This window comes from Sylvia atricapilla, chromosome 8 (genome assembly GCF_009819655.1).
Source record: "Sylvia atricapilla isolate bSylAtr1 chromosome 8, bSylAtr1.pri, whole genome shotgun sequence".
Lineage (NCBI taxonomy): Eukaryota > Metazoa > Chordata > Aves > Passeriformes > Sylviidae > Sylvia > Sylvia atricapilla.
Window position 1 is genome coordinate 5,603,466 of NC_089147.1, and position 14,484 is coordinate 5,617,949.

The 14,484-nt window shown below is 41.0% G+C and overlaps 1 protein-coding gene across 1 annotated transcript in view; it reads right to left on the minus strand.

Moving 5' to 3' along the window:
• Positions 1–813: 813 nt before the first annotated feature.
• Positions 814–14,484, minus strand: part of INPP5F (inositol polyphosphate-5-phosphatase F) — a 39,150-nt gene continuing 25,479 nt past the window's right edge. The window contains exons 9-20 of the mRNA XM_066323493.1: positions 14,203–14,270; positions 13,643–13,767; positions 12,256–12,333; positions 11,419–11,539; positions 9,355–9,483; positions 7,769–7,886; positions 7,057–7,255; positions 6,097–6,168; positions 5,930–6,003; positions 4,598–4,726; positions 3,773–3,860; positions 814–3,306 (exon numbers count right to left, since the gene is read on the minus strand). Of these exons, the coding sequence (XP_066179590.1) occupies positions 2,202–3,306; positions 3,773–3,860; positions 4,598–4,726; positions 5,930–6,003; positions 6,097–6,168; positions 7,057–7,255; positions 7,769–7,886; positions 9,355–9,483; positions 11,419–11,539; positions 12,256–12,333; positions 13,643–13,767; positions 14,203–14,270 (2,306 nt within the window). The 3' untranslated portion in view covers positions 814–2,201. The remainder of the gene's footprint in view (positions 3,307–3,772; positions 3,861–4,597; positions 4,727–5,929; positions 6,004–6,096; positions 6,169–7,056; positions 7,256–7,768; positions 7,887–9,354; positions 9,484–11,418; positions 11,540–12,255; positions 12,334–13,642; positions 13,768–14,202; positions 14,271–14,484) is intronic.

Sequence of the window (14,484 nt, forward strand, 5' to 3'; positions counted from 1 at the left end):
AAATCACAGGGACAGGAACCCCCTTTTTTACAGCATTTTCTTGTTCTAAACATGAAGGGTTTTGGTGTACAGCCAAGCTGGAGATTTTGTCTCTTCACACTAAATAATGAGTACTTATTATGAGAAACATTTTTTGCGTATCCTAAACTTGAGCCAAGCTTGGTGCTGTTTCAAATCACTTAGAGCTTGCTTTTTTTTTTTTTTTTTTTTTTTTTTTTTTTTTTTTAACTCTACAAATGAATATTCATGGTTTCATCTGACTTGTGCTGCATTACTGTGAAGTGAAGCAACTGAACAAATGGGGAAGGAAATTAAGTCTCTTCAAAAGGCAGAGCTGGGCTGGAATGCAGGCTTTGGTTCTAAGATTGCCTCAGGGGCTGGTTTTGTGCACATTGCCATTCTCCAGTATTTCATAGTTCCCAAGCTGGAAGGACACTTAGCTGGACAGGACAAGGGGTGATGCCTTCAAACTAACAGAGGGTAGATTTAGATAAAATATATAGAAATTCTTCCCCATGAGGGTGGTGAGGCCCTGGCACGAGCTGCCCAGAAAAGCAGCAGCATTCTAAGAGGATAAAGAACTGAAGTCATGGCTGTGTCCCCTGACTACCAGGGGATCATAGCTGGAGCTTTGAAAGAAACCCCCAGTGCCTTTAATACCACATACCAAACCCATCTTTTGATTCCACTTTTTTTTATTAAAATATCTCATGTATATTGCTCACATTAAAATACAGCAGTAGTTTAATTTTAAATATAGCCACAAGTATAGACAACTCAAAAAAAAAAAAAAAACAAGAAACAAAAACCAAGAAACCAAACCCACATCACTTTAATAAATAAACCAAATTTGTTTATCAAAGTTTCAGGTGATAAATGATTTCAGACACAGTACAAGTCCTAAGACACAGAGCTACCCTAGGCCAGGACACGACGTTGTGGGGACACCACGTGCAGCCTATCTACAGTACAGGGATGAGGACAGAGGCACTGGGTCTGTCAGGGTGCTTGCAGTCACAAACCACAGCACAGGAAGGTCCTGCTTCACAGCAGCTTCTGGACAATGTCCTAGACTAGAATGGCATGGCAAGGCATTCCTGGGAAGGAGGATTTAATAGCTGTAATCCTTTGACACACAGAGAGAAGGGGATTTGTTACCCAGTTCCCAGCATGAGCGGATGCTTTACCCTGCGAGGTGCAAAGCTGGAGTTGGTCACGAATTTGGTCTTGAACAGATGCTGACAGCAATGCTCTAATGCAACCCTGATCTTACAAAGCAGTGCACTGGCCTTCTGCTTTAGATATTTGTTGGGGTTTTGCATCATTTTTCACACTTGGAGAGAAGCCTAGCACAGAGGGACACAGTGCCTGATGGGCAGGTATCTGGCTCGTCTTGCTTTACAGAGACAAAAAATTAGAGCAAATTGGCAGAGTTTGGAATTAAAAAAAAAAAAAAAAAAGGAACTGCTTTAACATGGGTAAGACAATTTAAAGACATTTGCTTCATTTCCCCTCACCTCAAAACAAGTGAGGAAAAAAAACCCAATCTTCAGAAGAAATCTGCACTGCAGGATTGTGGGTATTTCGGATTGGGTCTTTAAGCTTTATCTATAATGAAAGTGTCCCAGGATATCTGGAAAGAACAGAACAGCAAAGAAATCTTACTTGCTGGTTAACATACTTAAATTCAACAAAAACACATCGGTTCCCATTGTAGAGGCACAATTCATAGAGAGCTGCATCTAGAACTTCAATGAAAACAAGTAAAAATACTAGTCCAAAAATAAATAAAATGTAATTTACCGGTACTTTATTTTGCTGGTGTAGTGCAAGGTAAGTAAGGTCAGAGAAGTGCAGTATCATCTTTTGAGTATAAATACTTTCTACATAATTCAGAAGAGCTACAAAATTAGTCTCAAAAAAATAACTGTGCAACACATCTAAGATAGACAGCATGCTTATTGAATCCCAGTGTCTAAGCTACCTGTTTAAATTTGGTTTATACAGGTTCTGTCTCACCTGCCTGAGGGAATTCTGAAGCTTGGTCAGAACCAAATTCATTTGCAATCTCTCATTGCTTGTAAACAAGTTACCTGTTATCAATCCCAGTATCCAGTAGCAGTTCATGCCACAATAGTCCTGATGTCATTGTGTTATTTTATTAGAAGCCACAGCTAGAACAACACTCCCCAAATGAGCAACTAGATCTGAATTATTCGTGTCTGGCATTGCGTAAACATTTCTCTCAGTTCTTTTTGTTTGATTTCGTTTAAAGCTTCTGGTTCTGCAGGGCTCTTTTGGACCTTTGCCACAGCAAAATTAATCCCTTGAGTCAATCCTGCCTGGGTGATGTTGGCAACCTGGACCATGGAGCTGCGGATTTTCGCAAAGGGAGACACGGCCCTGCTGCTGCTGCCGTCGGCGGGGGAAGGAGTGATGTGGAGTCCTGGCTCGTGGTTCCCAGACACAGATCCAGGGCTCCTGTGGGATTTACTGGAGTCAGGCCCACCGACAGCCAAGAGCTGAGGATTTGGCTCAGAAGACTGAACATCCAGCTTCGATGGCCTGGAAGGAATGTCTGCAACAGCTTCAGCCTTCGGTTCCGCCTTCTTGGCCACGCTCCTGCTGCTTTGGGTCAGCGTGTGATGGGGCTCCTGAGAACCAGCCTCAGGCTCCACAACATCACACTCCTTGCTCTGGGCATCCTGCACGAACCTCTGGCAGTACACATCCACGGGCTTAGCAAACTGCAGCTCTGTGCTGTCAGCAGAAGGCGTGGCAAAGTCCTGGCCCTGTGCAGGCACGGGGATGCTGATGCTCATGTCCGTGCTGCTGACGGACTGCGAGCGGCTGCCCAGGCGCGGCGCCGAGGCGATGATGCCGCAGCTGGGCAGTACATAGTCTGTGGGGCCGATGTTCTCCAGGGAATCCGCCAGCCCCACCTCCTCATCCGACTTGGAATTGGTCAGGAAGTCGTCCGAGTGGAACGAGTCATTGTCCGAGCCTTCCGTGTCCGATTCACTCGGGGCTTTGGGGTCTACCCCCGGATTGTCCAGAGTTTCGAGGCTGCTGTCTGACTTCCACAGGTTCACCTTCAAATTTGGCTTTAAGAAATTGACTTTCACTTCAGGTTTGGCGAAGCTGCCCAGCTTCCGGAGGTTGCTGATGTTCACGTTGGATTTGGTTTGTTTCACCTTTTGATTGAGGGAGGAGAACTTGCTCAGTAAATAATTCTTGCCTTGGGCCAGGGACCCTCTGTTCTGAGACCGAATGCCAATGATGTCTTCATGAGGTTTGCTGCTCCTCCTGGAAGAGGAAAAAGATCTCTAATGTACAATCAAAGCATCAAGTGTTCACTGTCTTCCAGTCTATTTCCATAACAGATGGACATTTTAGTTCCAAAGTTACCCTTCCCTTACATAAATAATAAATTTAATCCTTTTTTTCCACAATAATATTGTACCCATATAAGCTACTCAAGCTCAAACCAATAAAAACAAAGGAAGGTTGATACAGAACAGTAGCCAAACAAGAGGAACAGGCAGTTTCTGCAGGCACTTTAGTTTTTGATGCAAAAGGATTTGAATTCTCCAGTTTTTTAACCCTGACTTTGTGTATGCTGTACTCAGTAGCCAGATTTAGCAAATATTCAGTCTGCAATACCTGTAAAAAAGAACCAAGTTTTTTTGCTACACTTTCTAACCAGCTGGGAGAAGCAGAGAGTTGAGAGCAAAGGTGGGATACAGAAGGTTCGCACAATTTAGGTACTCACCTCTCCAGCTTCTTCTCAATAATGGGCACATCCATTCCCATTGCTTGCTTGGTGATTCTCAGCATTTCTGCAATACACTGGAGAGTGTCTGAAACCCAAACAGCAGCCTTAAAAACACCCTTCAAAGCCCATATTCCACAATCTACAAAGAAACAGGTCTAATCTTAACATAATTAAGTTTGTTTGGTTTTATTGATCTTTTTTTTCTTTCACGCCACAGAGCAGTTGTCCCCTACAAGCTGCAATTCTGATTTAAAGCTTACAAAAACAAACCTAAATAATAAACACTCCTTCAGCCCTAAATACTGAGCATTAAGCAAATCACTGCCACACTGCCTCATTTGGGAAGGAAGAGAAACAAGTTTATTTATTCTAATCCTTGTTGACAAAACTCAGTGCTCCAGGTATGAAGTGGTATTTTTTCCCTTGTTAGTGTTCATTTAATCCAGTTAAGCAACAAGGAAGAACATTTCCAGACATTGATTTCCCTAAAGAAATCAATTTCTTTACCTCTTTAGGAGCTAATTTTAACTTCATTTTCCAATTTTTTGGAGCAATAAAGACCTGGACAGGGAAATTACTCTAGTTCTATAGAGGTATTTTGTTTTAAAGCTGTATCTGAAACTTATTTTTCTTTCTATTAACACAGTAACATCTGAGTGTTTTTTTTTAAAATTGCTTTCCCAATTCATCCAGTTGGATTTCGTTGGAGTGATTTCTGAAGCAGGATAAATGTTAAGAGCAATGGAACAAGTGTTTTTTTAGAGAAACACTAAATACACTGAGTACACTTCTATATCTAAAACGTCTACTTAGGATACAAACCTTTTCCATCTTCTTCTGGGCTGCGAACCACAGCCCTGAGAGTGTGAAAATATCCACTCATTTCTTTGTATTTGTAATGCAGCCTCATGCAGGAGAACTTGGGTTTGCCAAAGAGAGTAGGCTCAGGCCCTGAGAGAGAAACCAGGAGAAATCTTTACCCAAACCCTGAAAGAGATACTGCAGAGCCTGCACCTGAGGGTATGCAAGTGCTGAGTCTTTTCCAGCCTAAAAGGCTTCATGTTTTCATCAGAGCAGGACATCACTTTAAATGAAAGATTTTCACATTAACTAAACAATCGATAAGTTACAAAAAGCAATTAGACTCTTTATGTCTATTACAATCCAGTCTGATTGTTTATTGCAAATCACCCTTTAAAACTTTTTTTTTCCATCCTTCTTCGTGAAACTTTTTACATCCTGTGGGTTTTTTTGGGGAATGCTCCTTAAAAGGGATTAAAGGAAAAACTAATATTTTTATCAAGAGGGTGTAATCGAAATTTCAAGATTTAGACCAAGTACTTCAACTCTTCAGTGCACTGCACAATCTAAAGCATTAAATGAGGTGTGGATGTAGATGTTTCACTCTGTTCTGTACCTCAGGATACAAATCTCCACATAGACAAGTGAGGGAGGCCTTTCCCCTGAACTCTGAGAAATTGCACACACAGTGAAAGTTACAGTCAGGAGATGATGAAATCACTGTGTGTTGTGTAATGGAGGATTAAACTCCATCAGGAGGCCACACACTCCCTTCTCTCCAACTGGACACTTTTTTCATGCTTCAAAGTCACCACAATTTTAATACTTCCAGCAGAAAATGCTGGATTTAGCCTGCAGAAGTTACATTCTATGGCAAGTAAGTTCAGTCAGCCCAAGGCGCTTTTTTAATAGCATGTTTGTTATCAGCCCTTGAGAAAGAAGCTTTACAAAGCTATGAAATAGATCTAAAGTACAATTCCCAGCCAGTTGCTGTGTTTGGATCAAAGGAAGAGAGCACTGAATGCACAAACCCATGACTCATTCCAGAAGTTGACAGAAGGGTTCCTGCCATTTGATAAATAATGAAATCTCTTTGGAGAGCTCCATGGTTCTTCCAGGAGTTTGAAAGAGGGAAAACTTAAGAACCCTTCCAGTGATCAAAGCTCCCATTTCCAGCAGGAGGAAGAGCCTGGCATCTGTTATCAGCCAGAAGGGCCATTTTTAGGTGGGCTGCCCTGGTTTGTGCCACACTTCAAGGGCTGCTGCTTCAATACATTTGTAGGATGCTTTGGTAAGTGCTCAAGCCATTGTTAAAAGCATTCAAAAAAAGACACGGAGTGACTGTTTTCTTACCTATTTCTATTTTTTCCAGAGCTTCAAGACTTAACCTTTGGTACTGATTCACTTTGTCGATTTCATCATCGTAACTAGAGAAGAGAAACAGAGTTTAGTGCTTCCTACTCACCTAAAGCAAAGCTACTAAAATAAACTGCACATAGTAAGGGAAAGTAATAACTTACTAGGCCACATAGTAGGCAGAATTCGAAAGTAAAAGCAGCACATCCACATCCCTGTGAGTGGCATCGATGAGACTGAAGGGAAGAAAAATAAATACAGGGTAGAAGGTTTTATTTGCAGAGCTGTAACCATGCCCTGAGTGTTCTGGGGACCCTTTAAGAGCTAGACACAAGTCACAAGAAGTTTCAATCACAGTGTGTTGTCAAATGGATCCATGTAAGCAATATTCTCTCTCAAACCTGAAATTACCTTACAGCTCAAATACATCAGCAGAAGGTCCAAAAATAAACAGAAAACCCACAAGCTATTAAAAATGCTACCAGAGAAATGGAAAAATACCTCAGACTCAGTGAGGGTGATGAGTCTGTGCCCTGAATAGCTGTCATAACAACCTGCTCTGCTATTTTTAGATGCTGAAGTTTAACCTGCAGATCTCTAACCACTGTTTGTCTCTTGCAAGCTCCTGAACTCTGACCTTGATAAGGAGTGAAGTTCAGAGTTTATGCCTATTACTTCCCATGAACACAAATCCAGACTGTCCAACTGCTGACTCATTCCCCAAGGATTCAACCTGAATCAGTCAAGCTACACTTTCCCATAAAGCAATAAGGAACAACAGCTCCTCAAGCACTCCCTTTTAACCACCCTTAGCTCTACAAGTTCTCTTCATGGCACCTGCCACATTTTGGCAATAATAACCAAACACATCCGTTTCCAGAGGATGTCTCAAAGGTAATTCCAGCACGCACCATTTTTATGGCACTTTGGGAAAGGCACATGCTTCGAGCACTTCTCCCTTTACAACTACAAGTACTCAAACCCTTCAAGCACTCCTGTCCTTCTCCAGAACTGTCCAAATTGATTTCTGTTCACACATCAGCTATCAAAACCTTTTAACATCAGTAGGTATGAACAGAGGTGTCAGAGTAGCAGCTGATCAATTTTAACTTTGTCCAACAAACCTTGGATCACAGTCAATGAGTGCCCAACCTCCATGGAATTTCTCATCATCTGGCAGCAGCAGTTTCATGTAGCTCTGCAGCAGCTGGCTGATCAGTTCCTGGTGGCTCCTCAGGTTCTCCTTGTGCAGGGCTTCATGCTCCTTCTCTTTTGTAAATATGGAGTACAGGTCCTCTGTCACTGGGATACCCTGCATCAAATCTAAATAAACCCCAGAAAACATCAAGCAAGAAACAGTTAAGAGTGATACATGGCAAGAGTTTGTAAATTCCTTCCAAATGTTGCATTTTTAATGATGCTCTTGGTAGTCTTTCTGAAAAGAATGTTGCCTCTAACTGCAAACTCAGAAAGTGCAACCCTACTTTCAGTTAAAAAACAGAGTTCCTCATGATTTTAAGAGATAATTGCTACATAAATTTAACTTTGTCTTAAAAAAAAAAAGAGAGAGAGAGATGCTACAAGGCATTTCATGCCAAAATTAAGTTGGGGCAAAGTCTCCACTGAGTCACACTGCATGCAATCCCTCTGAACTGAGTGTTGTGTAAACTCCAAAGTGAGTGAGACTGTTCTTTATAGTGTCCAGTACAGACATTTACCCACTCACGGTGCTTTTAAGCAACAGGGGAAAAACAATCAGTCAGAAAGATGAAACCAATGTGATTTAATAATCTTTTTAAATACCACAGCTCAGCTTGGCTGAAACTGTGCCCTTACCTATGACTGCTTGCCTGTAAGCATCCCTGAAACGATTCAGGTAGTATCTGTTTGCAGAGTTCACTCCATCCTTCATCACCCCTGCCAGCTTCCTCTCTCCAGTCCTTGTGAAGTCACCCTGCCACAAACAACATGCAAATCATGCACACATCAAACTTTGGAGCAGCAGGCTCAGCTCAAAGGATTTGGCACTCTGAAACTCAGAAGTGAATAGAGCAAACTCAGGAATTATCTTCAAGTAAAGATTTCATATAGAAGTTGAAAATACTGATTTTTTTTTCAAAGAGCATCTTCCGGCATTGACTCCGCAGAGAATCCTGTGCTTACAATTTCAGTAGGAAATTCCAATAGAAAACAAATCTGGACATATAAGCCAGCTACCACTGAAGCAGGACTTTCAATACATCAATCACTGTGATGCTTCAATACCTCCAAAAGGAAAAAAATCCCTTTTTTTTAGCCTTTAATGTAAAAGGAACACTATTGGAACAATAGGGAAGACTGAAGCTTACTGAAAAATGGTTTTCATCTCTCTGCTTTTGCTACCAAAACAAGACTAACAAAACTTACTGGGAGAAAGCAGCACATATCCTCACAACCTCAGAAACAAAGGAAAGTTTCTAGGCCATGGAAGGCTTAGAATTTGAATAAAAAGCTGTTTTAGTAGTTACTTCATTAGAGGATTCTATTTTCAGACACTCTGAACACTGGCACAGAGCACTTCTAAAAGCCACATCAACTCCTGTGAAGAATATTTCAAGTATGTTTCACTTTCAAATTAAAATAAAAACCACAATTAAAATTTATTCATTTAATCCATGAACCTCAACAGTGAGTGGAGAAATCTTCCAGCAGAAGGCCTGAAAATTTAGATTTATAAATTGAGGCCTGCACTTCAGATTTAAAGTTTAATACACTCAATGAAAACAAGCATGTCAGGCTTTTTTTAAAAATTCTTTTTAAAGAATTAGTGCAATCAACTAATCAAAGCTCAGCAGAGGTACTTAAAGAGAGATTTAAGTGTTTCCATCATCATCATTTTTCTTCTGCCAAATGCAACTACTAAAATTTGTTCCACCAGTTACACGCAGCAAATAACTCAAATTCTATGACTTTTCAAAGGAGTAGAAGCACAGTGTTTCATGCTTGATCTTGGCAGACAGAGTGCATTACAGCTAATTAAGAAGAGTTTTTAGAAAACATAGCAAATTAATATCCCCTACTACCTAACACAGCCCAATCTCCAGAATTTTAGAGTATTTTTTTGTAAGTGCTTAGAAGTACCATACCATGATCAAATATAAATGGATGTAATAATTAAGCTATCTGTCAAACCCTCAGCTCTGCTGTGCTTTGTCCCCAGATGTGAAGGGCACAGAATGCAGGTGAAGTGCTGGGAGCACTCAGCTCCTCTCCCACTCACACCCAGTTTGACACACAACATTCTTCCACTGCAAGGCCTCATCTCTCCAGAACAAAACCACACAGAAGAGCTGATAAACTCTTAAATCTCCCAGTGTTTTCCAGTGCACACCAGGCCTGTGACAGGAGCCATTCCTGGGGGCAGGTGAGGCTCTCCCCCTTACCTTCAGGGCAGCCGTGCCCGCGTACTGCCGGCTGATGGCATCGCCGTTGTTGGCCCACATGATCTGGTAGATCCTGTTGCATTTCACTGGCAGAGGCTGCTCTGGTGGCATCACACCCAGTTTTTTCAGCTGGAAGTTGACATATGTATTCATTCAGTGCCCAAAGTCAAAGTCATTCTCTGTATCAGAGCTCGGTGAAGTAAATGGAAGCGCTTGCCAAGCGTTTAACTGGTAGGTTTTGTATGATGGGGGAAAGGAAGCCAACATGCTATTTGTCAGATTAAATTAATGAATTGGTGGTTTACTGCTAAACATCATATCACTGGAGGCAGCAGTAACATTAATTATGGATGTTAAGTCAATCATCAAAAAAATTAGCTGAAGGCAAACAAGTTACTGTAGATTCTCAAGATACTGGAAATTTTTCAATAGAGAACCATCAAAAAAACCCAGACATCACAAATTCAAAATAAACAAGTTAATATGTCTTCTATTGCAAAGGCATTCATGACCTTAAGGGTCTGAAAACAAAGAAAGATAACTTCAGTTGGTTTATTATTACTGCTTGCACATTTTGGACAGTTACTGTTTGTCACTGATACTAGAGTAAGATATCTCCCTCTTAGGACACCCAGTCCTTCACTTTTCCCCAGATAAGCCCTGGGTACAGTACCACTGTCAGGCTTTGTACACACACTGAGTGGGCAGACATACATAACTGCAATGCAGTCACTAATTGATAGGGATAACTTGGAATAAATCATAGCAAAACTTCAAATTACAACTGAAACCAAATGCTCAAGTAACTTTTGCAAGTTAGATGAAAATTAACACAAAGCTGCTCATTAACTTTGAAAGCCCTATCAAGTTTCCAGATGAGAGAAAGCAGATCCAGTGGTTCCAAGGAGGAGAAGTGAGAGGTACATGTAACCCTCAGTCCTTCACTCCATGCCACTGACCCTGCAATGCTCAGGGCATTTCTCAGTCATGAACTGATTCCCCAGTACTTCAGCTCCAGGATGAGAATGATGCAGCACATCACAAGCTCACACTCCAGCAACGATTAGTGAAGCCTCTTCACAACAATCTGGAACACTCTTGGTTTTGAAAGAATTGCCTTGGACCTCAAGAGTTACCCTGGATAGAAACCCTGTTCTAAAATACTGACTGTGGGATTGCTGATCCCTCCCCTGGTCCTCAGCACTCCTGTGTCAGGAGCTCATAATAACAAAGAGGAACTGCCAGGTACAACGGCCAGATCCATTCACTTTTCACCCTAATGAAGGACCCATTTCATCCTTTCTCCTGCACTTGAGCCATAATCAAGTTTGCTCATTTTGGGCTGTGACTGGGGCTTTGATGTCTCAGTTACAGCACATTAGGTCTGTAGCAGTACTGTGGCAGTGAAGTCTTCACAAAGGAAGAAGCTTCTCAGAAAGCAACTGAGGGCCAGAGCAAAGAGGAAAACTAAAGGAAAGTACTCTCAGTCTGCTTGGAAATCCCTCCTCTTACAGGGAGAACTATTCCACAGCACAACAGTCACAGCCATAAGGGCTATTTACATCATTAACTAATTATTCCTCTACACAAGGGACAACTAATCTCTCTACTTGCTGCCTCAGAGCATTTAGGTGCCTTCAAAGCACCTAAAATAGCATCCAGCTTGTTAGACTTTGGTCCTTTAACATCATTTCAGTAACGGACCTGCAGGGAGGAAGATGTCTTGTTTCTAAACTCTGTATTCCAACGTAACTTAAACTGAAATTACTAAATCCAAACAAGACAATCCTCTCCAAGTTGTGGACAGTCAGTCCTTTCAGAAAGAGGCAGTGTTCTATAATGATTTCAAGTTTTGCATTTGTACCTATTATTCCTCTCAGCTTCATGGCTCTTCAAGTATTTTGCAAGTTTTTTTGGTTTGTTTGGGTTTTTTTTGTGGGTTTTTTTTTTTTTTTTTTTTTTTGCAGAGGTCAGTTTAGCATTTTTCAAACACAGATTTCTCTGTGGACAACAATTGAGGTGTGAGGCATTGAGTACTTGGCAGAGCCCCTCAGTTTTACGTGCCTGCTGCTCCATGACCACTCTGGCAATTGCAGCCTGCACAACGTTGGTCCGATCCAGGCAGTCCATGCAGTTAACCCGGAAAATCCCCTCCTGCTTACAGATCACTCCAGCTTGGTCAACCCTTGCAACAGGAAGAGAACAAAAGCACACTGAGACACTTAAAATCCAGTGTAATTCATCAGCTTCTATGAACAGTGGAACATTTTACACATGGAGCACTGTTTATGGTTGCAGCCACACCCTACACTGAATTAACTCCTCTTGTTCCAACTTATCCTCTTCTTTAATCTAGACTGGGTATCAGACAAATCCTACTGAGGCCACAAACTTGAGATGCAGTCAGATGCTCAATTCAACTCATGCATACATAACACAAGCCTTCAAGAGCAAAAGCATTTAATTTCAAGAACAGAGAAGCCAATGATAATGACAGCAACACAGAACAATACAGAGCAATTGATCGAGGCTGCAGCCACACTTGTTACCCAAATGGATGAACTTTAATCAGTTCAAACTATAGGTCAAACAGGTCAACAGTAAGGCTGCCATCCGAGGGTTTGTGGGTCAAATACAGAGTGTTTCACATTAAATGTGAGTGACCCTAGAAGTGTGAAATGCAGTAAACCTTGAGCAGGAAATAGCACCTCAGAATTTCTGCTGTTACATGAACAGAACACCAACACTTCAGAAGACAAAGACTCTGACAAACAAGCTGGTTACCAAAAGAGAAATATAAAACACACAGGTCTGGAGAAAATTAAGGCCTCAATGTCTAGTCTTTGTCGGTGTTTTCCTCTACAAATGTGCCCTACTATCTAAAAACACTCAAGTACCTACCAGCACCACTTCATGTCAAGAATAATATCATGAATGGCATCAGTCAGTGTTTGAACATTTTCAAACTTCATTCCTCGGCTGAAACACAGAATTTCACCAAAGTTAGTTTGAATTAGAGCAGTGACTTTGCTTAACAACTTTATCTTATTTGTCATGTTAACAAAGATGGTGTTTTGGCTAAATGAGAGAGATGAGCATTCCCTCCCACAATGAGCTTTAAACAGGAGCCAATATTCAGAACTATTTTGCAGCACAGTTCAGCATCCAAATCCAAGGCAAGAGGTTAAAAGATCATTAAGTTCTCAAGACCTCACATTTTTTAATGCTGCTTCCATTAGGAAGAACAAATGTGCAGCTACTCAGGCATGTGCAACATTCTGTTCTCATTTAAGTCTCAAGAAAAGTAACCACTGTAGATTTGGAAATGGGATGGTGAGTCCTGCTCTGCCAGTACAGAGAAAACCACCTATAGACACATCTCCTCCTCCTCCCTCTGCCTCATCTGGTTATTTTTCAGGATCGTTCTCAATCCACTCCTGCTCACAGTGCAGAAACAGTCCTGCTCACTACAGCTGTTCGTAGGAGAAAAGTGAATGAAGGAAAATGAAAATTCCTCTAAATAAGAGATTATTTATCAAATCAATCCAGGGTGCCAACAGTGTTCTGAGAGGGGTTTCCCTTCCCACTACAATATCTACTAATATCTGACGATATCTACTAATGCCATACTCAGCCAGCCAGTAATGCTCTCCCAGGCCAGCTGCAATCCCTAGATTAAGTTTGGAAGTGAAGATTAAAGCAGTTTAGACCCCTCACAAATGCAGCCTGCCTGAGGGGAGCAGGAGGAATACATGGCTGTGACAGATGACATGCTTGGGCACGTGAGCTCTGCCCTAGAGCACGGCAGCATCAGAGGGCAGTCATGAAAACAGCAACTACTCACACTGGATTAGGATAAAATCCGTGTATTTTATATTAAAATAACAGCATCAGGGTCCTGAAAGAACCCCTCATGTTTTCTATAAAAACAAGCAAGAGTAACAGAAGTAGAGAATTAAAAGCAAAATGCTACACAGCTTGAAAAAGCAGGTCAGCCACAGCTTTACATTCATGGCATGTTTAAGGAAACTCTTACAAATGTGTGACAGTTCAGCTTTGCCCAATAAGTAACTGCGTATTTCACAGGTCAGGGACACAACATCACAAACAGCAGTGCTTGGTTACCCAAACTTGAAGTTTCACAGTGTTTCAGTTTAAAAACTAATCTCGTTTGAAAGAACAGGGTTTCATGCAGAAGTAGAAATAATAGTGAGTTTTCTCCTCCTTTATACTCGCCTTTCATGCCAATAAAAAAGACGCAAAGTGACATTTTTAAAAGGTTTCTTACCAGTGCTCATGGAAGTCAAATGAAACGTAAGTCAGATTTGCATTGTTGTAGAGAAGAACTTGTTTAAGGTAAGCATCTCCAATAATCTTCTCTCTGCCTGTCTGATCCACCAAGTTAATAATAACCTGTTCAAAAGTTTAATTATTTAACACCCTTCATCTGCTACACAACTTGCTTAGATTTACACCATGCAATAACAAATAGCTCAAGAGTTAAAGATTTGTAGCAATCTTGCTGAAGTTACAATCTTTGATAGATTGTACCTAAGAGAAATAAGCTCCAACAGCTCCTTGCCTACATAAATTTAAATACAGAGAAGCTCTGAATGCATACGACACAGAAATAGGGTTTACACATTTTAAGTTATTCCTGGATTTTACTGGTTACTCACAAAAATAATTGAAAAACCAAAAGTTAAATCCTATTTATGTACCAACCTTCCAATTGTTAACAAGCTTCTAAAAAAACCCACAACACATCACCAAGAAAAACAGCCTAAAAACATTAACCTTCAGCCCCTGCATTTTCATGAGATTACTGTTCTGTCATGTAGCACTCACCTGCTTTTTGTAATTTTTCAGCTGTTCTTCAAAGTGTGCACGAAAACAGGGCACGGTTTCATTTTCACCTGCAAGGCAGAGAAGTGTCAGACAGAAACAGCCTGTTCAGCAGTAAGTGCTGTTTGATATATTAAATCCTACCCAAAATTTGTACTCTAAAAAACCAAGATACCTTAGCTTAAAGATAATAACATTGTACAAAATTACTTTTAAAGGTCTTTCATTTATTTGCTCAACTTCAACATTGCTGTTACTGTCTAGCGTACAGCAAACACGTTCTTG